The 23,024-nt window shown below is 42.8% G+C and overlaps 1 protein-coding gene across 7 annotated transcripts in view; it reads left to right on the top strand.

The window, feature by feature from the left end:
* LOC132400957 (WD repeat-containing protein 26) overlaps window positions 1-23,024 on the top strand; it is a 143,650-nt gene that overhangs the window by 30,126 nt on the left and 90,500 nt on the right. For all 7 annotated transcript variants that reach the window (XR_009514439.1, XR_009514441.1, XR_009514440.1 and 4 more), the window contains exons 4-5: window positions 15,629-15,765; window positions 19,492-19,589. Coding sequence is in view for 4 of the 7 variants with exons in the window: in XM_059982564.1 (XP_059838547.1) it covers window positions 15,629-15,765; window positions 19,492-19,589 (235 nt within the window). In the remaining 3 variants the exon portion in view is untranslated. The remainder of the gene's footprint in view (window positions 1-15,628; window positions 15,766-19,491; window positions 19,590-23,024) is intronic.

The raw sequence follows: 23,024 nt of genomic DNA on the forward strand, positions 1-23,024 counted from the left end.
ATCTCAGGATAGATACCCATGATGCATGCTAGTGACATGAGAACTAGGAAAAGTATACAGTTTAATATGTGACTAAGGAGTTGGTGTGGGAGGGAGGGGCATAAGATTTTTGGATCATTGGGCTCTCTTCCAGGGAAGTTGGGACCTGGACAGAAGGGACTGTTAGCAGCTGAACTGGAGGGGGCTAATATCCCAGTGGGAAGAGTTGTTAATGCTGCAAGGTGGAGTTGAGTTGCAGGTAGATGGGAGCCTGAGTTCCAGTACAGTTAATGGAGAAGTTGTTGAGGCAGATGTTGGTAAGACCTCAGACAGTTAGGAATCAAAAGATTGAATATGGTGGAACCAGTGTCCTGAGCTGCATATACTTCAACGCAAAAAATATAGGAAAGGAGGATGATAATGCTAAAGACGAGGTAGCTGGTTTATAGAGGCAATGTATAGTGAGTGAGGAAAGGTTGTTGATAGGGCAAAATTGCGGTCAACAGGGTCAAGTTGAAATGTAAAAGACGGACAAAATTGAAACGAGTGAATACAGGACTGCAGGTATAAAATTTGAATGCGTGCAGTATACAGACTGAGGTAGATAAACTTGTAGCACAGTTGCAGATTGGAATGTATGATTTGGGCATCACTGAATCATGGCTGAAAGAAGGTTATAGCTGGGGGCTTAATATCCAAGGATATCAAAAGAACAGGTGAGGGGTCCTGTTGGTAAAAAAATCAAATCATTAGAAAGAGGTGATATAGGGCTGTAAGGTGTTGAATCATTGTGGATAGAGCTAAGGAACTGCAAGTGTTAAAAGACACTGATAGGAGTTATATGCAAACTACTGAACAGTAGTGAGTGGTGAATAAATTGCAATGGGAGATAGAAAATGCATGTCAAAAAGGCAATGTTATAATAGTTATGGTGGTTTTCAATATGCAGTCAGGTTGGTGCTGGATTCCAGTAGGGTGAATTTCTAGAGTGCCTATGAGATGACCTTTTAGACCAGCTAGTGATTGAGCCCACCAGGAGATCAGCTATTCTGGTTTGGATGTTGTGCAATGAACTAGAATTGATTAGCGAGCTTAAGGTAAAAGAACCCTTGGGGGAAAGTGATCATAATATGATTGAATTCACCCTGAAATTTGAAAAGGAGAAGCTAAAATCAGTTGTATCAGTATTACAGTGGAGTGAAGGGAATTACAGAGGCATGAGGGAGGAGTTGACCAGAAATGATTGGAAAGAACACTGGCAGGGATGACGACAGAGCAGCAGTGGCTGGAATTTCTGCAAGTAATTCAGAAGGCGCAGAATGTATCCATCCCTAATAGGAAAAAGTATTCTAAAGGCAAGATGACACATCCATGGTTAACAAGAGAAATAAAAGCCAAAGAGAGGGCATATAATAGAGCAAAGTTAGCAGAAAGTTAGATTGTGAAGCTTTTAAAAACCAGCTGAAGGCAACTAAAAAGTCATTAAGAAGTTAAATTGGAATACGAAAGTAAATTAGTAAAAGTAAAGCAAATATTATTAAGAGAGACTTTTATATAAAGTACTGGTGAGGCCTCACTTGGAGTATTGTGTGTGGTTTTTGGGCCATTTAAGAAAGGATGTGCTGAAACTGGAGAGTGTTCAAAGGAGGTTCATGAAAATTATTCCAGGATTGAATAGCTTGTCATAGGAAGAGCATGTGATGACTGTGGGCCGGTATTCACTAGAATTCAGAAGAAAGAGAGGTGTCCTCATTGAAACCTATTGAATGGTGAAAGGCCTTGATAGAGTGGATGTGGGGGAATCTAAGACCAGATGACCTGGCGTCAGAATACAGGGGCGTCACTTTAGAATGGAGATGAGGAATTCCTTTAGCCAGAGAGTGGTGGATCTGTGGAATTCTTTGGTGTGGAGGCCAAGTCTTTATGTATATTTAAGGCAAAGATTGATAGATTCTTGATTGGCCAGGGAATGAAGGGATACAGGGAGAAGGCAGGAGATTGGGGCTGAGAGGAAAATTGGATTGGCAATGAAGAGCCTAATTCTGCTCCTTTATCTTAGGGTCTTCTGTACAGTTTTATTTCATGACTGTAAATTTTTGAACAGCCATAATGGAATTCAATCTTACATCTTGGATCAGTAGACCAGGAGATCATGAAGCTCAAGAGAAAGCTCTTCATCCTTTGACATATAATAGATTTCAATGTTGAATTCAACTTTCTAGCCTCTATTTTAAATATTAAAATTGTAGTATTTCTCCCTCCTTTCAGGCTTCATGGTTTATTTCTTGTTTGCACTAGTCATACCTCTTGTTATTTACTTTGTTACTTCACTCAGAGAGACCGCTTGGTGTGAGAGAAGGAAGAACGTGTATAGCCATTGTATTTCCTGTGGTTATATGGAAACATTCCACAAGAGCAAAGTTCTAAGAGGACAATGGAGGAGGAAATCAGGTGGTCAGCTGTTCAAAGTGACTACTCCCCTGTGATTCCCTAAATTTCTCATTCATCTCCATCAACCACTTCTCACAGCACTTTCCATTCAACTGGTGGTACAGTACTTGCATATTAACTTAATTCTTTCTTTGCATCTATTCATTCAAGCTCCCTAGTAGTTTTAAGTTAGTGAAATCTCACATTCATTTTGTTGGTAGAGCTCATAGCTCCATTAATCCTGACCTCTAGTGACATTTGTGCTGAGTTTGCATATTTTCTCCAAGGCTAAATGGGTTATCTTTTGGGAGTTCCTGATTCCTCCTACATTCTGAAAATGTGCATTTTGGTAGGTTAATTAACCGCTATAAATTGTTCCTGGAGTTTGGGTGAGTGGTAGAATCTCTGCAGCAGTGGAGGGAATGTGTTAGTATGATGTAAAAGTAGATGCTTGATGGTCAGTGCAGACTTGGTGAGCCAAAGGATCTGTTTTCCTGCTCTATCTATATTACTCTCTTGTATGACTCAAGGGAATACAGATCTAGTGCATTCTGTTTCTACCCATATAACAAAACTGCCAAGCTTGGTGAACCTTCATTGTAATCCCTCTTGGGCAAGGAGACTGTCTGCAGTTAATGCTTCATTTGCAAGTTATTGAGTACACTGTAGTCAGGATACTATATACAGTTCTGGTCACTACAGAATAGGAAGGACAAATTCTGTCAAAGAGAATACAGAGTCATCAGGATGTTTCTTGGGATGGAGTATTTCAGTTACGAAGAGAGACTGGATAGGCTGGGTTTGTTTTTCTTGAGCAAAAAGGAAACTGAAGGGGTTCTGACTTAGGCATGTGAAAGTCTGAGTGACTTGATAGGGTTAATGGTAGGAAACATCTCCCCATAAAGAATGTAAAAGCAGAGCATAGATTTAGGGCAAAGGATAAGACGCTCAGAGGGGACCTTAGGAAGGACTTTTTCATTCAGAATGCACTGCTTGGGTGAGGGAAGAGAGAATGCTGTCAGGACATTTAAGGATTACATAGACAAGCACATGAAATACCATTGGCTACAGAATAAGTGCTAAGTAAATGGAATCAGTGTAGATGGGTACTTGATAATTGGCATGAATGTGCTGGACTAGAGGGCCTGTTTTGATGCTATGTAACATTATGAAGGTGTAGAATACAAGAGCAGGGCTTCCATGCAAGAACTGTATGTGACACTAGATGGAGAGTACTGTTTCTTGTCATCACATTTACAGACAGTATGACTAGATAGATTTATGCAGTTAGAGAAACTGGAAAAGTGGAGCCATTAGGAAAAGTTGAACTAACTGGAACCCGAGGTTACGGGGAAATTAATTGAGCTACATAAAATTAAATGGCCCTGAAAGAGTAAATAGGAAAAAGCTGCTGGCTTTAGTATTACCTTGTAGCGATGTGCTACACACAGCGCTGAAATAACGACACACAGTTGATAAGTCATTTGGAGACTAGTTTATTCAAACTTCGCGGCGCTGGCATTTAATCCCTAGTGCCTGCCTTCTCCGGGCAGAAATTACATCAGAGGTGCATTACCAAAGTCTCCCCCCGCGTGCTGGCTATTTGTGAGCTGGTTCACCTGCGCAGAAAGTGGGTGGCCACATAAACCCCCCCCCCCAGATCTGCCGATACACCCCCCAATGTCCACAGTCTGGATTACCTCTGTTTGGGAGGTCTGCCTCTGCGCCGCAGTGCCTGAACCTCGACCAGCTGCGCCAAGTCCACGTGGGCTGGTTTGAGTTGGTCTACCGTGAAAACTTCCTCTCTCCCGCCCCCAATGTCCAGAACGTACGTGGACCCATTGTTGTTGATCACCTTGAACGGCCCCTTGTACAGCCGCTGTAGCGGTGCCTGGTGTCCGCCCCTTCGTACAAACACAAACTTACAGTTCTGCAGGTCTTTGGGTACATGGGTCAGGGTCTGTCCGTGCTGTGAAGTTGGTACGGGGGGCCAGGTTGCCGAGCCTTTTGCGATGCCTGTCCAGGACTGCTGTGGGTTCTTCCTCTTGCCCCCTTGGGGCTGGTATGAACTCTCCCGGGACGGCCAGGGGCGTGCTGTACACCAACTCGGCCGACGAAGCATGCAGATCCTCTTTGGGTGCTGTACGAATTCCAAGTAGGACCCAGGGAAGCTCGTCCACCCAGTTAGGTCTTCTCAGGCAGGCCATGAGAGCTGACTTCAAGTGACGGTGGAAGCGTTCTACCAGTCCGTTCCACTGTTGGTGGTAGGCAGTTGTGTGGTCTAGCTGCATTCCCAACAGGCTGGCCACAGCCGACCACAGGCTGGAGGTGAACTGGGCGCCTCTGTCGAAGGTAATGTGGGCCGGTACCCTGAAGCATGCTACCCAGGTTGCAATCAGTGCTCGAGCGCAGGAATCGGCAGATGCGTCGGTGAGCGGGACTGCCTCTGGCCACCTCATGAACCGGTCTACCATAGTTAGGAGGTACCGCGCTCCTCGGGACACTGGTAGGGGGCCCATGATATACACATGAATGTGGTCGAACCTCCAGTGGGTGGGTTCGAACTGCTGCGGCAGGGCTTTAGTGTGCCGCTGCACCTTGGCTGTTTGGCACTGCGCACACGTTCTGGCCCATTCACTGACCTGCTTGCAAAGTCCGTGCCACACGAATTTGCTGGAGACCAGCCGGATGGTTGTCCTGATAGATGGGTGCGCCAAACCGTGTATGGAGTCGAAAATTCACTGCCTCCAGGCTGCTGGGACGATGGGGTGAGGTTGGCTGGTAGCCACGTCGCACAGAAGGGTCCTATCACCTGGGCCTACGAGAAGTCCTGCAGCTGCAAACCCGAGACTGTGATCCTGTAGCTGGGCATCTTGTCGTCTGTCTGCTGCGCCTGCGCCAGTGCTGCATAGTCCACCCCCAGGGTCAGGGCCTGGACAGCTAGTCTGGAGAGTGCGTCTGCCACGAGGTTGTCCTTTCCCGAGACATGCTGGATGTCCGTCGTGTACTCGGATATGTAGGACAGATGTCGCTGCTGGTGAGTCGACCAGGGATCAGACACCTTCATGAACGAGAAGATCAACGGTTTGTGGTCCGTGAACGTGGTGAACGGCCTGCCTTCTAAGAAGTACCTGAAATGCCGGATTGCCAGATACAGTGCCAACAGCTCCCGGTCGAAAGCACTGTACTTGAGTTCGGGTGGTCGGAGGTGCTTGCTGAAGAATGCCAGGGGTTGCCAGTGCCCCTCGATGAGATGCTCCAGCACCCCACCGACTGCTGTGTCGGATGCGTCCACCGCGAGGGCAGTTGGAACGTCTGTTCTGGGGTGCACCAGCATTGCGGCATCTGCCAAGGCTTCCTTGGCTTTAACGAAAGCAGCCGTGACCTCCTCATCCCAAGTAATGTCCTCGCTTTTACCTGACATCAGGGTGTATTAAGGGCGCATGATACGGGCTGCTGAGGGGAGGAAACGGTGGTAGAAGTTCACCATACCAACGAACTCCTGCGTGCCTTTGACCGTGTTGGGCTGCGCAAAGTGGCGGATCACGTCTACCTTGGCGGGCAGAGGTGTTGCCCCATCTTTGGTAATCCTGTGGCCCAGGAAGTAGATGGTATGGAGACCGAACTGGCATTTGGCCGGGTTGATCGTGAGGCCGGAATCACTTAGGCGGGAGTAGAGCTGGCGGAGGTGGGACAGATGCTCCTGACGACAACTGCTGTCTATAAGAATGTCGTCACAAGGTCCAGGTCACGTTCCACTGCGTCCATTAGCCTCTGGAACGTCTTCAGGCCGAACGGCATTCGGAGGAACTCGAACAGGCTGAACGGGGTGATGAGTGTTGTTTTGGGGATGTCTTCAGGGTTCATCAATGGGATTTGATGGTATCCCCAGATGAGGTCTACTTTAGAAAAGATTCTTTCCCTGTGCAGGTTTGCTGCAAAGTCCTGTATGTGCGGCACGGGGTAGTTGTCTGGAGTGGTAGCCTCGTTCAGTCTGTGGTAGTCGCCGCATGGTCTCCAACCTCCAGCTGCTTTGGGCACCAAGTGCAGGGGGGAGGCCCATGGGCTGTTGGACCTCCATACGATCCCCAATTCTTCCATCCTCTTGAACTCCTCCTTCGCCAGGTGGAGCTTTTCTGGGGGGAGCCTTCGTGCGCGGGCATGGAGGGGTGGTCCCTGGGTCAGAATGTGGTGCTGTACCCCGTGTCTGGGCATGGCTGCCATGAACTGCGGTGCCAGGATCGATGGAAAGTCCGCCAGGATTCTGGTGAGTTTGTTGTCTGACAGCATGATGGAGTCCAGGTGTGGGGCCGGCAACTTGGCTTCACCCTGGGAGAACATCTGGAAAGTCTCGGCATGTACCAGTCTTTTCCCTTGCAAGTCGACCAGCAGGCTGTGAGCTCGCAAGAAGTCCACCCCCAGGAGTGGTTGGGCCCCGGCGGCCAGTGTGAAGTCCCACATGAACCGGCTGGCGCCGAACTGCAGCTGCACTGTGCGGTCCATATCGTGCTGCCGTTTGCGGCCCTCTGGGTGGGTCCTGGCTTCCTGTTGCGGGTGTCGTACCCCGTTGGGGGCAAGACACTGATCTCTGCTCGGGTGTCAACCAAGAAGCGGTGTCCCGACTGTTTGTCCCAGACGTACAAGAGACTGTCCTGGTGGCCAGCTGCCATAGTCATTAGCGGCAGCTGGCCCTGGCTCTTGCAGGGCAGGCGACAATGGTGGGCTTTTGTGCCCCATCGCTGGTGGTAGAAACACCACTGTTCACTGACCTCCTCACTCCTGGGTCGCCATAACCTTACCTTATAATCAGAAAAGAATCCTTTTTCCATTACCTTCTGCCTCCTAACACCAAGCCAATTGCGGATCCAAATTCACCAGCTCACCTTAAGCTTCTGAGCATGCAGACCATGGAAAAACCTTGTGAGATGCCTAACAAAATTCCATAGACAGTGCTTAACTATACCTGTTCCTATCCTGTTGCTATTCCATTTTCTCAGTTCCTTTGTCTCTGCAACAATAGTTTCCAGGGTGCAGCTTTTCTTTCCAGGATGTTTTCAAAGAACAGTGTTACCCTTCTTCCACCATGCATGCTGCCCTCACTCACATCTCCTCCATTTCCTGAACAACTGTGCTTACCTACCACCCTGTGAGCCTGTGCCTCCAACACATCATCCTCTGCAACATCCGCCATCTCCAAAGGGATCCTACTACCAACCATACTTTTACCTCCACCCACTCTCTCTGCTTTCTTCAGGGATCACTCCCTCCATGATTGCCTTGTCCATTCGTCCCTTCTCACTAATCTTCCTCCTGGCACTTCTCCCTGCAAGTAGCCGAAGTGCTGTACCCATCCGTTCACCTCTTCCATCAGTTCCATTCAGGGCCCCAAATAGTCCTTTGAGGAGACACAACATTTCACTGTGAATCTGCTGAGGTCATCTGTTGAGTCCAGTGCTCCCAGTGCAGCCTAAATAAAATTTATTTTATTTTAAAATTATAAATAAAAATAAATAAATATTTATTTATTGAGATACAACATACAATAAGCCTTTACAGCCCTTTGTTCTGCGCCCAATAAACTCCCAAATTTAATCCTAGCATAATAATGGATCAATTTTCAATGTCCTATTAACCTACCCATGAAAAGAAACTGAGCACCTGGAGGAAACCCACGCAGTCACAGGGAGAAGGTATAAACTGTACAGGCAGAGGTGGAAATTGAAGCCGGGCCACTGGTACTGTAAAGCATTTTGCTAACTACTATGCTACTGGGCCTCTCCATACAGTGCGGAATAGGTCCCTCTGGTCTCCTCAGGCCATGTCACCCACCAAACCTCTGATTTAACCCCAGTGTAATCACAGGACAATTTACTGACCAATTACCCTACCAGCCATTATGTCTTCGGACATCTTTCTTCCCACACAGTCACGGGCAGAACATATAACCTCCTTACAGGCAGCAGAAGGAATTGAACCCAGGTACTATAAAGTACTGTGCTAACCACTAAGCTACCATGCCACCCATTGTTGAGGCCCATTGTAAATTGAAGGACCACTTTGTTGAGCTCCTCCGCTGTATCTGCCAAAAGAGGAAATTCCTGGAGGCCAAACTTCTTAATTCCAATTCCCTTAACTGTTCCAACTTCGGTCCATGTCAGCCTCTTGTGTCAAGGCGGCGGAGCGCCACCTTATATTCCATCTGAGTAGTCTCCAACCTGATGATAGGAATATTGATTTCTCCTAGTTTGAAAAAAAATCCCTGCCCCCTCTCTTCTATTCCTCACTGGCCTCTTGCCTCTTCTCACCTACCTAGCACCTCCCTCAGCCTGCCCTTCCCTTTCTCCTACAGTTCACTCTCCTATTAGATAACTTACTCTCTAACCCTTTATCTTTCCTAATCACCTGGTTTCACCTATCACCTAGTTACCCTCCTCCCTCTAGCCCAGGCATGGGCAAACTACGGCCCACGGGCCATATGCGGCCGGTTAAGCTTTTTAATCCGGCCCGCAGAAATTGATGAAATTATATTAATAAACCTTGTTAACGTTTTTTCCCCGCAATTCTGGCGTTTTCCCAATAGATGACGCACTCTATATACATTGACCTTTGTTGAGGTGCAGCGTATTACTCCACATTTGCGCTTTACTTTGTGACCTTGTGGCGACCCATTTCCTGGCACATCCGAACCGGCTCACAATTAGCCAGCGTTCTGGCTCAGAGAGATAGCCTGCAGGGATTTGTGAGCACAGAGCTCCGCATACTAGCGCGCTTTCACTGTTCTGTCATTGTGCGGGTCGTCGTTGAGTTTTGGCACAGGGGACAATTGAATAAGAAGGAGCAGGACAAGTAGACCTGCATCTCCTACCGTTTTTGAAATAAAAGACAGTCAGGAGGAGAGTGATGATGATAATATCTTGAAGGATAACAGAATTTTCAGTGCTTTAAAATAATAACTGTTACTATTAAAAAAGCTGTACTTTATTAATTTAATTTTCAGTATTTTAAAAGTCATTTCAATAAATAGCTAAATACCATGGGACTTCAAAGACAGATATTTTGTTGTAATGCATTTGTTCATTTTCAATTGAAATTAAAGCTCATGCTTTCTACATATCCCATGATATTTTATTTTCTCTTATGAGGTGTATTACCAAAACACTCCGTCCATCTGCTCCTGGTCCGGCCCCCCCTGTCAAATTTTAGAACCCTTTGTGGCCCTCAAGTCAAAAAGTTTGCCCACCCCTGCTCTAGCCTATTTACTCTGGCGTCTATCCGTCTTCCTTTCCAGACCTGAAGAAGGGTCTCCACCCGAAACTTGAGCTGTTTATTCATATCCATAGATGCCAGCTGACTTGCTGAGTTCCTCCAACATTTTGTTGCTTTAGATTTCCAGCATCTCCGGAATTTCACGTGTTTACAACAAAGACCATTCTGTCTTCTTCAGTCTTTGTTACCTCGTCCATTTTAATGCAGAAGGTCAGTTACAGGAGGTGAGAAAATAGGAGATGTCTGGAACAGTGTTTGGACCAAGAGAAGATGGATGACATTGTGTAGACTGGGAAGTGAAGGCTTGTTAATGGCAGCTTAATGGTCTGGATGATGTATAAATTGAGACAGGAGAGAAAAGGAAACCTGGAACTGAAATACAGAACTCAGCTATTGCTTGAAACTTCTCATTTCTCTGCAAGTACAGTATAAACATGCCTATTTCTAAATTTCTCACAGCTTTGAAGAAGGCCAGTAAGTCACAAATGTCAACTCTTACTCTTTCTCTACACAACTTGCCCGTCTTTCCATTTGTTTTTAATCATGAACTCTCACTGGAACTTGTTCTTGTATTTCTGGATTCTGATTAAGCTTCTGAGTCACTATCATCTACGTGATGGTAATATATCTATATCCTAAAGGTAGGAGCTCTACCAAGCATCAAGTTCTTTTACATTGTTGACATAATGATGGTTGCCATTATCCATTAATGGAATACTGTACAACACAGATTGAGGAAGTGGTGCATGGAGCTGGGTTTTAAGATCTCTGGATCATTGGGATCTCTTCTGGAGAAGATACGACCTGTACAAAAAAGGATGGGTTACACCTGTACCTGAAGGGCACCAATAGTTTGGTGGGCGTGTTATAGGGCTGGAAAGGGAATAAGCTAAATTGGCAGGGGATGGGAGCTGGAGTGAATGGGCTGAGAATGGGGTAGTTGGTATTGAAGTCATCTGCCTCAGTGAGACTGAGGATAGAGAGGCAGATGATATGGCAAAATTACAGACGGTGTGCTGAGGTGAAGTGCAACATGGCAAAATTGAATAAGGTGATGAAGGTTTTATATTTGAATGCACGCAGTATATTAAATAAGGTAGGTGACTTCATAGTGCAGTTAGAGATAGGCAGGTATGACATTGTGGGCATCACTGAGATGTGGCTGAAAGAAGATCATAGTTCAGAGCTTAACATCCAAGGATGCACATTATAACAAAAAGACAGGCTGTAGTGGCTTTGTTAGTTTAAAAAGAATTAAATTAAATCCATAGAAAGAGGTGACATAGGATCAGAAGATGTAAAAAGATGTGGGTAGAGTTAAGAAATTGGAGTTATACATAGGGCCCCCAAATAGTAGCCAAGATGTGAGGTATAAATTTCAGTGGGAACTAGAATTGGCATGTAATAATGGCAATGTTACAATAGTCATGGGGGATTTCAGTATGAAGTAGATGGGAAAATCAGGTTGGTGCTGGATCCCAAAAGAGGTGATTTGTAGAATGCGTATGAGATAGCTTTTTAGAACAGCCTGTGGTTGAGCCCACTAATGGAAAGGCATTTCTTGATTGGGTGTTGTGTAATGAACCAGATTTGATTAGGGGGCTTAATGTAAAAGAACCTTTGGGATACAGATAAAGTCAGATGTATCAATATTACAGTAGAGGCATGAGAGAGCAGCTGTCCAACATTGATTGGAAGGAGTTACTAGCAGGAATGAAGATAAAAGAGTAATGGCTCAAGTTTCTGGGGGCAATTCAGAAAACACAGGATAGTGATGTCACAGAGATGGAAGTATTCTAAAGGGAGGATAAGACAACTGACTGACAAGGGAAGTCAGAGATAGCATGTAGTGCCTTGCCTTAGAGAGGGGGTATTTATTGATTAATTGAAGACAGTTGATCTTCCAGTTTCCTACATCAATAATTTGGATAGATTGTTAAGGTAATGACATATCCCACCTGAGGAAAGTTAGTGTAGTAATTACAAAGGGATAAATATTTTCAACCTCACAATTTTGAGGTTTAATTTTTAATTGTTGACAGGGTTTGAAATTTTTCTTTTGATATCATGCGCAATGTTTTGTAAATTAGCTCAATAAATCCTACTTCAATGTATTTTAAGTTTAGAAAATAAGGCAGTAAAATGTGTAATTAGTTGTGGGGGGCTGAATACATTTTCAAAGCAGAGTAAAAGTAAAAGAAAGCATATACATATATGGAAAAATTAGTGGGGAATTAGAGAATTGGGAAACTTAAAAAGCACATAAGGCGAGTAAAAAAAAATCATGAGAGTAAAAATTAAATATGAAGGTAAGCTAGCCAAGAATATCAGAGGATACCATTTTTTTCATATATGCAGTAAGAAGAGTAAAAGAGGTGAGTGAATATTTGACCACTGGAAATGACACTGGAGAGGTTGTGATGGGGGACAAAGAAATGGCAGAAGAACTTGAATACGTATTGTGTGTCAGTCTTCACTAGCAGTATGCCAGAAATTCTAGAATAATGGGGCAGAAGTGAGTGTAGTTGTATTACTAAGGAGAGGGTGCTTGGGAAGCTGAAATGTCTGAAAGTAGGTAAGTTATATAGACTACATCCCAGGTTCTAAAAGAGGTAGTTGAAGGGATTGTGGAGGCATTAATAATGATCTTAGAAGAATCACTAGATTCTGGAGTGGTTCCAGAGGTCTGTAAAATTGCAAATGTCACTCCACACTTTAAGAAGGGAAGAGAGGCAGAAAAAAAGTTAAAGACCAGGTATCCTAATTTCAGTGCTTTGGAAGTTGGAGTCTTATTAGAAGGTTTTAGGGTTCTTGGAGGTGCAGAATAAAATAAGCCAAAGTCAGTAGATTTCCTTAATGGGAAATCTTGCCGGACAGTCTGTTGGAATTGTTTGAAGAAATGTCAGGCAGGATAGACAAAGAGCCAGTGGATATTACCCTGTCCTTGTTATATGCGGGGGATATGTTCCTTGCAATCGACGCATAATATGAATAATTATTTAAATAGAGAAAACAGGGATGCGTTCCAGGGGGCTTCCTAAATATGTATTATCAGTAATTTATTCACATTTTCATAGCAATGCGACACAAAAGCAGCACCACAAGGCAACATTTATATTATATTTTGTCAATTTAAGGTAATATTCAATATAATAAATCATAGAAAATTAACATACTAGGGTGTACAGTACTCACCAACAGTGGCAGGTGTGTTTACTCCAGGAGATGAGTGGTTGTTGTGATGTTGGGATCATACCAAGCACAGCAAGGGGTGAAGGAAGATTCACAGAACACTTAGAACTGCTGGCAGCAGAAGATGACACCGGTTTGAATAAAGTGATGAGGGTTGTTTGCTTGGCAGCATATTGTTTTTCAGCATAAATATGCTTTTAGGGAAGAATGGTGATGGCCGGGAACGCCTGAAATGCTGACTCCGTTCTAAACTTGAGTCCATGTCCATCAGCATTTGTACGAAGGGTTCCAACTTCCACCATCCACTCACCATTGGTAAACTCCCGGGATTTTCAAAATTGTCTGTTGCTTACAGCATCTGAGAGATAGTTGGCTGGAAAAAAAAAAGCCTTGAATGTGGATCACATCTTGGTCGAGTGGCTGAATCAGCGGTGTTGTGTTAGGCGGCAGGAAACGCACTGTTATGTTAGGATGAACGCTGTCCAAATGTTTAGGATGGGCTGGCGCATTGTCAAGCAACAAAAGTACTTTAAAAGCAAGATTCTGTTCCCGGTAGTTGCGCCCCAGAGTTGTGTTACCTTCAGCTGATGCTGCGCTGTTTATAATTTCCAACTTTTTTTCAAGTGTTAAAGTGGTTTTCTGCCGCTCGGCTGATGGCTCAGGTCATGACATCGGACGCTTAGGAGGCATAGTTAAATATTTCAAGCACAAAATCACTGCACCATAGGTAAAACCAACAAAAGTTTAAGAGTGCAAGATCGCACATCCACACCTTGCCAAAACCAATGCGAGACTAGCAGAAGTGAGATTGTTAGGCTCACGCATGTGACTTGTATTGGTGGGAAAGCAGTGCTCCTTGCATAACTGAGTTTTGGATGCATATAAGGAGACGTTGGTAGAAATAGGTTCCTCGCACAACTGTGAATCCACATTGTCTGAAGACGCATATAACGAGGATAGGGTGTACTTAAATATTCAGAAGGTCTTTGATAAGGTGCTGTACATGAGACTGCTTAACAAAGCAAGAGCCCATGCTATTACAGGAAAGATACTAGCATGGGTAGAAGGTTGGCTGACTGGCCGGAGGCAAAGAGTGGGGGAAAGGGGGGCCTTTTCTGGTTGACTGCTGGTAATTAGTAGTGTTACGCAGGGGTCAATGTTCGGACCGCTTTTCACATAATATGTCAATGATTTGGATGATAGAATTGATGGCCTTGTGGCCAAGTTTGCAGATGATACAAAGAGATGTGAAGGGGCAGGTAGTGTTGAAGAAACGGGGTCTGCAAAAGGATTTAGATGGGAGAATGGGCAAAGAAGTGGCAGATGGAATATAATATAGGTCATGTACATTAGTAAAAAGAATAAAGATGTGGATTATTTTCTAAACGAGGAGAAAATTCAAAAATCAGAAGCGCAGAGGGACTTGGGAGTCATCATGCAGGATTTCCTAAAGGTTAACTTGCAGGTTGTGTCGGTGGTGAGGAAGGCAAATAGGCCATTACATTAATTTCAAGAAGACTGGAATATAACAGTAAGGATGTAATGGTGAGTCGATATAAGGTATTGGTCAGACCATACGGAGTATTGTGAGCATCTTTGGGTATCTTATCTAAGAAAAGATGTGTTGACATTGGAGAGGGTTCAGAGGGGCTTCACAAGATTGATTCCAGGATTGAAAGGGTTAATGTATGAGGGCCATTTGATGGCTCTGGGCCTGTACTTTATGAGGTTCAGAAGAATTAGGGTGAATCTCATTGAAGCTTATCAAATATTGAAAGGCCTAGACAGAGTAGATATGGAGAAGATGTTTCCTATAGTAGGTGAGTCTAGGGCCAGAGGGCGCAGCCTCAGAATAGGGGGGTGTCCATTTTGAACAGAGTTGAGAAGGAATTTCTTTCACCAGAGAATGGTGAATCTGTGAAATTTATTGCCATGGATGGCTTGTGGAACCCAAGGAACCCAAGTCATTGATTATATTTAAAGCAGAGTTTGATAGGACCTTCGTTAGTCAGGGCATCAGGTTACAGAAAGAAGACTTGGGGTCAAGAAGGGTAATCAGCCATGATGGACTCAATGGACCGAGTGGCCTAATTCTGCTTCTGTGTCTTATGGTCTTGTGACCGAATTATATATATTTTGACTAATGGTATAATGTGTTTTTGATTTGATGGTGATACATTGTCAGAATTTTGATGGAGTGACATTAAGTTATGATAAAAATGAACCACTGAGTTAAAATAGTTGAATGTTCCTGTTATTACAATACTTTACCTTCAAAAAAAAAAGTATTTTTAAAAACCTGCATGCAAAGAGTGATGTCACAAGAGTAGATTTCATCCTTAGAATTTAGCTTTTGGTGGCACAGTGGTGCTCCATATGGTGCAGTTGTCTCACAGTCTGGCATTGTGGTTCCAAATCTGATACCGGGTACTTTCTGAATGGAATGTTAAGTTTTTCTTGTGACTGTCTGGATTTCTCCAGGGAACTTTAATTACCTCCCAAATCATAAACATGCTGACTTTTAGGTTAGTTGGCTTCTGTAAATTGCCCTCCATTATAAGTAGGTAGGAGAAACTGGAAGTTGTTCATACGCATATGAAGGAACAGGTTATTAGGTAAACTGATGGCCAACATAGACTTGAATGGACCATATTACTTTCTCCTGTATGGCTAAGGAATCACAATTGACTAATTTGAATTTACAAGTGGTAAAATGTGAAATATCTGATCTTTATTTTTTCACGTGTCTGTTTTCTTCCAGAAAATGAAGTTCTTACTGTTACAGCAGAAATACTTGGAATATCTGGAAGATGGCAAGGTTTTAGAAGCCCTTCAGGTTCTGCGTTGTGAACTGACTCCTTTGAAGTACAACACAGAGCGAATACACATTCTTAGTGGGTATGTAGGAGAGTTGAACTGAGAATCTTCATGTGCAAATGTTGTAAGTTTCCTGCACAACTGTGAGTTGTGTGTTTTTGGATACATTGGGTAGTCTCACCCCAGAGTGAAGCCCTGTCATGTTTTTACTCCTACCCTTAGATTCTTACCCATTTTCGTTAATTTTAATGTAAATAACAGTAGGCTGTCAAATCTTTGTAACTCTCCGATCTTCACATGGTGAAGCTGAAACATCAAGGTTGCTTTTAATTGGACATAGCCAATATGCATTTGTGTATGACTAAATTGATTGAAATTTTGAGAATGTATATTAATGATTTTGACAAGATTTCACATGACAAGTTAGTCAAAAATGTAAAAACGTAGGATCCAATGTAGGGTAAATAGAGATTTATTTCATTAAGCAATCAAATGGCAGAGTTGTAGATTTGAATCAATGAGTTGATGTATTAGAGAAGCAATGAGGAAATATTTTTTTGGCCAGAGGTTCTGGAGCTCACTACCTTTGGGGGGGGGGGGGGTGGATGGACAGAAACCCTCATCACATTTCAGAAGTACTTAGATAAATAATTGAAGATTTATAATACAATCTACCTTTTAACTGTAACAGTTAACCACCTTCTCTCATTCATTTTCTAGGATTAAGCTGCGAAATTTGAGATTCTGGTCAAAAGACAAAGGATAACTAGATGTCTTTAAGGTGTATCATAATGTCTAAAAATAGTTCTTGCATAACTGCCGGGCTGCAAACCAGTCAAATTATTGTCACGTGTACCAAAATGTAGTGAAAAACTTGTCTATAAGACCATAAAACAAAGGAGCAAAATTAGGCCATTCGGTTTATCGAGTCTGCGCTGCCATTCCATCATTGCTGACCCTGGATCCCACTGAGCCCCATACACATGCCTTCTCACCATATCCTCTGATGCCCTGACTGATCAGGAAACAGTCAACTTCTGCCTTAAATATATGTATGGCCTCCACCGCAGTTTGTGACAGAACATTCTGCAGATTTACTATTCTCTGGTTAAAAAAAAAAGTACTTTTTATTTCTGTTCTGTTTTGAGGCTGTGCCCTCTAGTTCTGGATAGCCCCACCACAGGAAACATTTTCTCCATGTCTGCCCTATCTAGTCCTTCCAACATTTGGTAGGTTTCAATGAGATCCCCATGTAATCTTCTAAATTCCAGTGAGTACAGGCCCAAGGCTGCCAAACGCTGCTGATACGTTAACCCTTCCATTCGTGGAATCATCCTCGTGAACCTCCTCTGGATGCTCTCCAATTACAACACATCCTTTCTGAGATATGGGACCCAAAATTGTTGACAATACTCGAAGTAGAGCTTGACTAATGTCTTAAAAAGGCTCAGCATTATCTCTTTGCTTTTATATTCTTTTCCTCTTGAAATAAATGCTAACTTTGCATTTGCCGCCTTTACCACAGACTCAATCTGTAAATTAACCTTCTGGAAGTCTTGTACGAGGACTCCTAAGTCCCTCTGCACCTCTGATGCTTGAACCTTCTCCCCATTTAGATAACAGTCCGCACTGTTATTCCTTTTACCAAAGTGCATTATCACACATTTCCCGAGACTGCATTCCATCTGCCACTTCTTTGCCCATTCTTCCAATTTGTCTAAATCCTGATGCAATTGCATTGCTTCCTCAAGACTATTTACCCCTCTACTTAGCTTTGCTTCATCCACAAACTTTGCCACAAAGCCATCAATTCAATTATCTAAATCACTGACAAACAATGAAAAGCAGCAGTCCCATTACTGACCCCTGAGGAATACCACTAGTCACCGACAGCCAACCAGAAGAGGCCCCCTTTTTTCCCCACCTGCTGCCTCCCGCCTGTCAGCTACTCCGCTACTGTTTTGTCTTGCTTACTGTTGATACAGATGAGTTAATTACAACAATGCATTGAGGTAGAATAAGGGAAAGCAAAACAATGCAAAATAGTGTTATGGTTACAGAGACAATAAGGTGCAAGATCATAATTAGGTCTATTGTAAAGCCAAGCTTCATCTTACCCTAATAAGAAAGTGTTCAATAGTTTTATAATAGGTAGACAGTGCCCTTGAGCCTGCTGGTACATGTTTAAAGGCTTTTATATCTTTCTGATGGGAGAGGGAGAAGAGAGAACATCTGGGGTGGATGGTGTTTTTGATTATGTTGGCTGCTTTACTGAGACAATAAGTTATCTAAACAGAGCCCATAAAAGGCAGACTTTATTTATTTAGCATTACAGCCTTTCTGGCCCTTAGAGCGATGCTGCCCCAGCAACACCCAATAAATCTGATTAACCCTAACCTAAACACAGGACAATTTACAATGACCAGTTAACTTACCTGGTATGCCTTTGGACTCTCGGAAGAAACCTGAGGACCTAGAGAAACCCCACTCATTTTATGGGGAGGATGTACAGAGAACTTGAATTCTGAATGGCCCAAGCTGTAATAGCATTACGCTAACTGCTATCCCACCATGGCGCCTGATTAACTGATTCATTCTAATCTATATCCCAGCCTTTTGATTGCTAAATGAAGTAGATCTTTTTCTATTTACTCTACCTTGATATTACATTTAAAGAGCTGTGTCCACAGCTCTGCAGATGTTTGCAGTCACAGGCAGAGCAGCTGTCATGCCAAGTTGTGATGTAAGTTGCTTTCTGTGATTGATAAAAATTGGTGGAAGTCAAAGGGAACACACCTAATGTTTTAAGCTTTCTGACGAAGTAAGTAGAAGCTTTGATGAGCTTTCTTTGCTGTAGCTCAACAACATGGTTGGATCAGGACAATCTATGGGTGATATTCACTCCTGAGCTTGAAACTCTCAGCCATGTTTACCTCAGTACTGTTGATGTAAATAGATGCATGTGCACCACTCTCTCCACCCCCACCCTCTACTTCTTAACCAATCTCTAGCTCTTGTTTTTTTCTGTCATTGAGGGAAAATGTTGTCATGACATCATGTCATTAGGATAACTATCTCCTATTTGAGATACGACCTACCATTTGAGCTGATAATTTGAAGCCACCTAAATATTTTTTTTGTGTTTCCTTTTGCTACATTAATGGCAAAAATAAAATATGCATTTAGCATTAGATCAAGATACTGGGAATACGCAGCAGGTCAGGCAACATTACTGGAAAGAGAAATAGTTAACATTTAAGCAAAGACCCTTTATTAGAGCCCCAAAGAAAGAAAACACTAATTTTGATATCTCTTTTTGCTCATTTGTAGAGTTTTCCATCTCATTGCTTGAGGGAAGACCCATTTAGTTTTCTGCTTTTTCTCTTAAAATTAGATGTTCTGATATTTGTCAGTACTTATGAATTTGATATTTGAACAAACAGATAACCAGATTGATCTCTCCCACCCACACTTTTCTGTTTTAAAAAAAACACACACACACAAGTATTCAAAATATTGCTGAGGGTAGAATAGATTGGGAATCCCTGCTGGACTGGTAGGTAAGTACACAACCTGATTTTGTAAAAATCCATTCCTGTGGTATTTATGTCTGCTAGGGTCAGGTTAAAAATGTGATACCTGCTTCTAGATCAATTACATTATCAGTACTTGTACAATGCTGCTGATACACGAGAATCTTACTCCATTAGCAGAATTCAATGTTGCTTCAATTTTTTGTGGCATTCTTTTGTTTTACCAGTTATGATTCCATATATGGTTGCTTATAGATAATTTCTAATACTACAGGTATCTCATGTGCAGTCATACAGATGACCTAAGGGCAAAGGCAGAGTGGGAAGGAAAAGGGACAGTTTCACGATCAAAATTACTTGACAAACTTCAAAGTAAGTTCATTCTATTTTTCAACAAAGAAGTAAATGATGCTAGACAGACTAATCAAAAAAACTTATATGAACATTTTAGCCTTGGCAGTAATTAGAAAAGGAATTATGATATTGGGGGTTATTTGAGGCATTGCACACTAGATGATGGTGTTCATGTGATTTATGGTACAACAATCTGCTGGAGGACGTCAGTGGATAAGACAACGTGTTTCAAGTGGAAATGACGAAGAATTGTCGAGTGTTTTCAGTCAAAACTCTTTCAGTTCTTTACATTCAGTGGCCACTTTATTAAATATAGGAGTGGAACCTGGTGTGGTCTTCTGCTGTGGCCCACATGTAACTGCACCAGTCCAATGAAATAATGACCATGCAACATTCAGATGTCCATAAAGATTTATTTTATTTCCCTCTCTCTCTCTTCAGTAGACACCGTGAAAACTTCAAGAAAATAAAGGTCATAAAGGGTTTGAAACATACATCTCTCAGTCTTTTAAAGTCTCTCAAGCTAATGTCTGCCAACAAACAGGCCCAAACACGTTAGCACAACAGAAGTGTGCTGAAATCAAATAAATCGCTAAAAACCTATCACGCTGTCCATATAAAGGTGCATCAACACCATTATACACAATATAAAACAAAACAATTACCGTATGCACCTCTTGGACCACATGCAGAATAAGGTTATTTTAGGGCCATATATCCTTCTCTGCTTCCATGTTGGTTCTGACCCATAATACCACAGTCATGCTTTTATTAAACTCTGGTCATGTGACCATTACTCTCTACATTAAATAAAATCTTACATAAAATATTTTAAGATGATAAAATAATCATGAATTTATGACAAAAACATACAGTAAACACCTCACTGAAACGTGTCTGAGACAGTTACACTCCCACCAAATTACTATAATTTATGATAACCTTTATTCAAATATTTGAATAAATCTAGTAATTTCCAGAACCAAATAATTGATATTTCTAACAAACTCTTAAGATTAAAACTGATACTTTAAACTCTCCACACAGGTAGGTGCTTAGAAATTAGTTCCATTGAAACACATTTTAGTTGTGTTCTACAACTAATTTATGAATTGGACATTCAAGAATGGATGGATTAAAATGAGTCATTGACTCTCTTTTCCTAGCTTTTTATTTCCTAATTGTATTGTGGATCTTCGCACCAGTCCATCTTCATCCTCACAAACATCGAGCACTCTTCCAAGTCTCCATTCACTAGGAGGAATCCCCTCCTCTTTACAATGACAGTATCTCCAATCTTCACATTTTGTCTTGAAGAGTGCCAGCGCTGTCTGAGGATGTTTGCTAGTTATTCCTTATCCCCTCTACTCCAGAATTGCTCTGTCAGATATTGCACTCTGCACCAACTTTTCCTGGCATACTGATCTGCCATAAATTTTCCTAGTGGAGGCAGCGGGACAGAGGTTTTCATGGTAAGTAAACTGTTTGGGTTCATTGATACTGTCAGTGGTGAGTGGGCAGCTGTTTATAATTGACATGGCCTCAAGAAGAAGGATCTTGAAACATCATCTAATCTTCCAACGCTCTGTGAGAGGACCTAGCTTAGGGTGCTCTTAACTGTTATGATATGCCATTCCCAAACACCTCTCATGTGACTGGCATCAGGTACATTCATGGTGAAGTGACATTGGTTTACGGCCAGGTGAGTAGTCAATCTGTCTTTGTCCACTTCCTTTAAGGCTTCTGTCAGTTCATTTTTCACCCCAACAAAGTTTGCCCCTTGATCTGATCTGATTTGTCTTACAGCTCCACGGATAGCTATAAAACACCGTAAGGCATTTATGAAGGCATCAGTTGTTAGATCTTCCAACATTTCTATGTGAATTGCCCTCGAGGACAGACAGGCGAATAAGAGACTATATTTCTTGTACTCTTTTCGACCTTGCTTAATATGAAATGGTCCAAAACAATCCATCCCACAGTATGAGAATGGTGGCGAGGAATCAATACAGTTAGCAGGAAGATCCGCCATCTTTTGCATTTTTGTTGGCCTGCGAGCTTTCCTGCATGTAACACATTGTTTAATGTAGTTCGCCACAACTTTGCTGCCACCAACAACCCAGTAATCATTTGCTCTCAGTTCATTAAGGGTTTGTCTTCTGCCTTGGTGCTGAGTTTTTCCATGGCAGTAATCTAGGATCAGACATGTGACCACACCATCTCTTGGTAGGATTACTGGATGCTTCAAGTTGAGAGGTAAAGAAGCCTTCTTTAATTGTCCTCCCACTCTGAGAACACCATCTTGCAATACTGGGTCAAGTTGGAACAATGGATGGCTGTGTGGCTGTTTGTAATGACTCAGTATTCGCATTTCCTCTTTGAAAGCATCCCTTTGTGCCAGTTTTACAAGCACGAAATTGGCCTTTCTTCTGTCTTTGACATTTATGGGTTTTGCTGTTTTGGCTCTGTTTGCTAGTTGCTGGATCCAGGCAACCACATTCAATGCCATGCCATTTTGAGAACTGTTTTAAGACTCTTCAAGAAATTGTCCTCTTTTACCACCTTTGTTTGTAATACTTGTGTCGTTTTGACTTCAGGATTGCCCACCAGAAGCTCTGGAATTAACTTTGATGTGACAATCTTTCTTTCCCACAGAAACTTGGGCCCAGTAAGCCAATTTGTACCAATTAGCTCTGCCACCTTGAGGCCTTTGGAAGCGTGATCTACCGGATTTTGATCATTGTCGATAAAGTACTACTGATCAGTTACTTCTCTGGTTCTTTGGACTTGATTTGCAACGAAAACATGAAACCTTTGGGCTTCATTATTAATGTAGCCCAAGACTACCTGGGAATCTGTCCAAAAATACTTATGGTCAATTTTGATCTCCAGCTCCTCCTCTAGCATACTGCTGACTGCTGAGAGACCACTGCAGTCGTTAATTCCAACCTTGGTATGGTTACAACTCTCGTGGGTGCAACCCTTGCCTTACCTATGACTAAGGAGCAATGCACTGTTGCTGGTTTCTCATTTAGGGCAACTTTAAAAGAGAATATTTCACGATCACACTCCACTTTACTCCCAACGTGGTCTGGACTGGGAGTTCATCATAATTGAGGTCCACATCCTGAACTCCACTAGCTCGTTCACTGTCTGGGATTGACTCCCAAGACTTCTCTGTTGTTGGAGATGAACTTGTGCAGGTGTAATCTCCCTTTTTCACACACATTTTGTGCTTCTCTCACTAGTTTAATGGCTGTGTCCACAGATTCTACACTGAGGAGGTCACCATTATGTCCACAGATTCTACACTGAGGAGGTCATCATTAACATAGAAATATCTTCTGATGAAGTTGGCTGCTGCTGGATATTCCTTTTCATTTTGGCTCACAAGATACTTCATTCCATAATTTGCACAGTCAAGAGAGGATGCCGCTCCAAAAAGATGGACCT

Source organism: Hypanus sabinus, chromosome 10, assembly GCF_030144855.1.
Source record: "Hypanus sabinus isolate sHypSab1 chromosome 10, sHypSab1.hap1, whole genome shotgun sequence".
In the NCBI taxonomy this organism is placed as follows: Eukaryota; Metazoa; Chordata; class Chondrichthyes; order Myliobatiformes; family Dasyatidae; genus Hypanus; species Hypanus sabinus.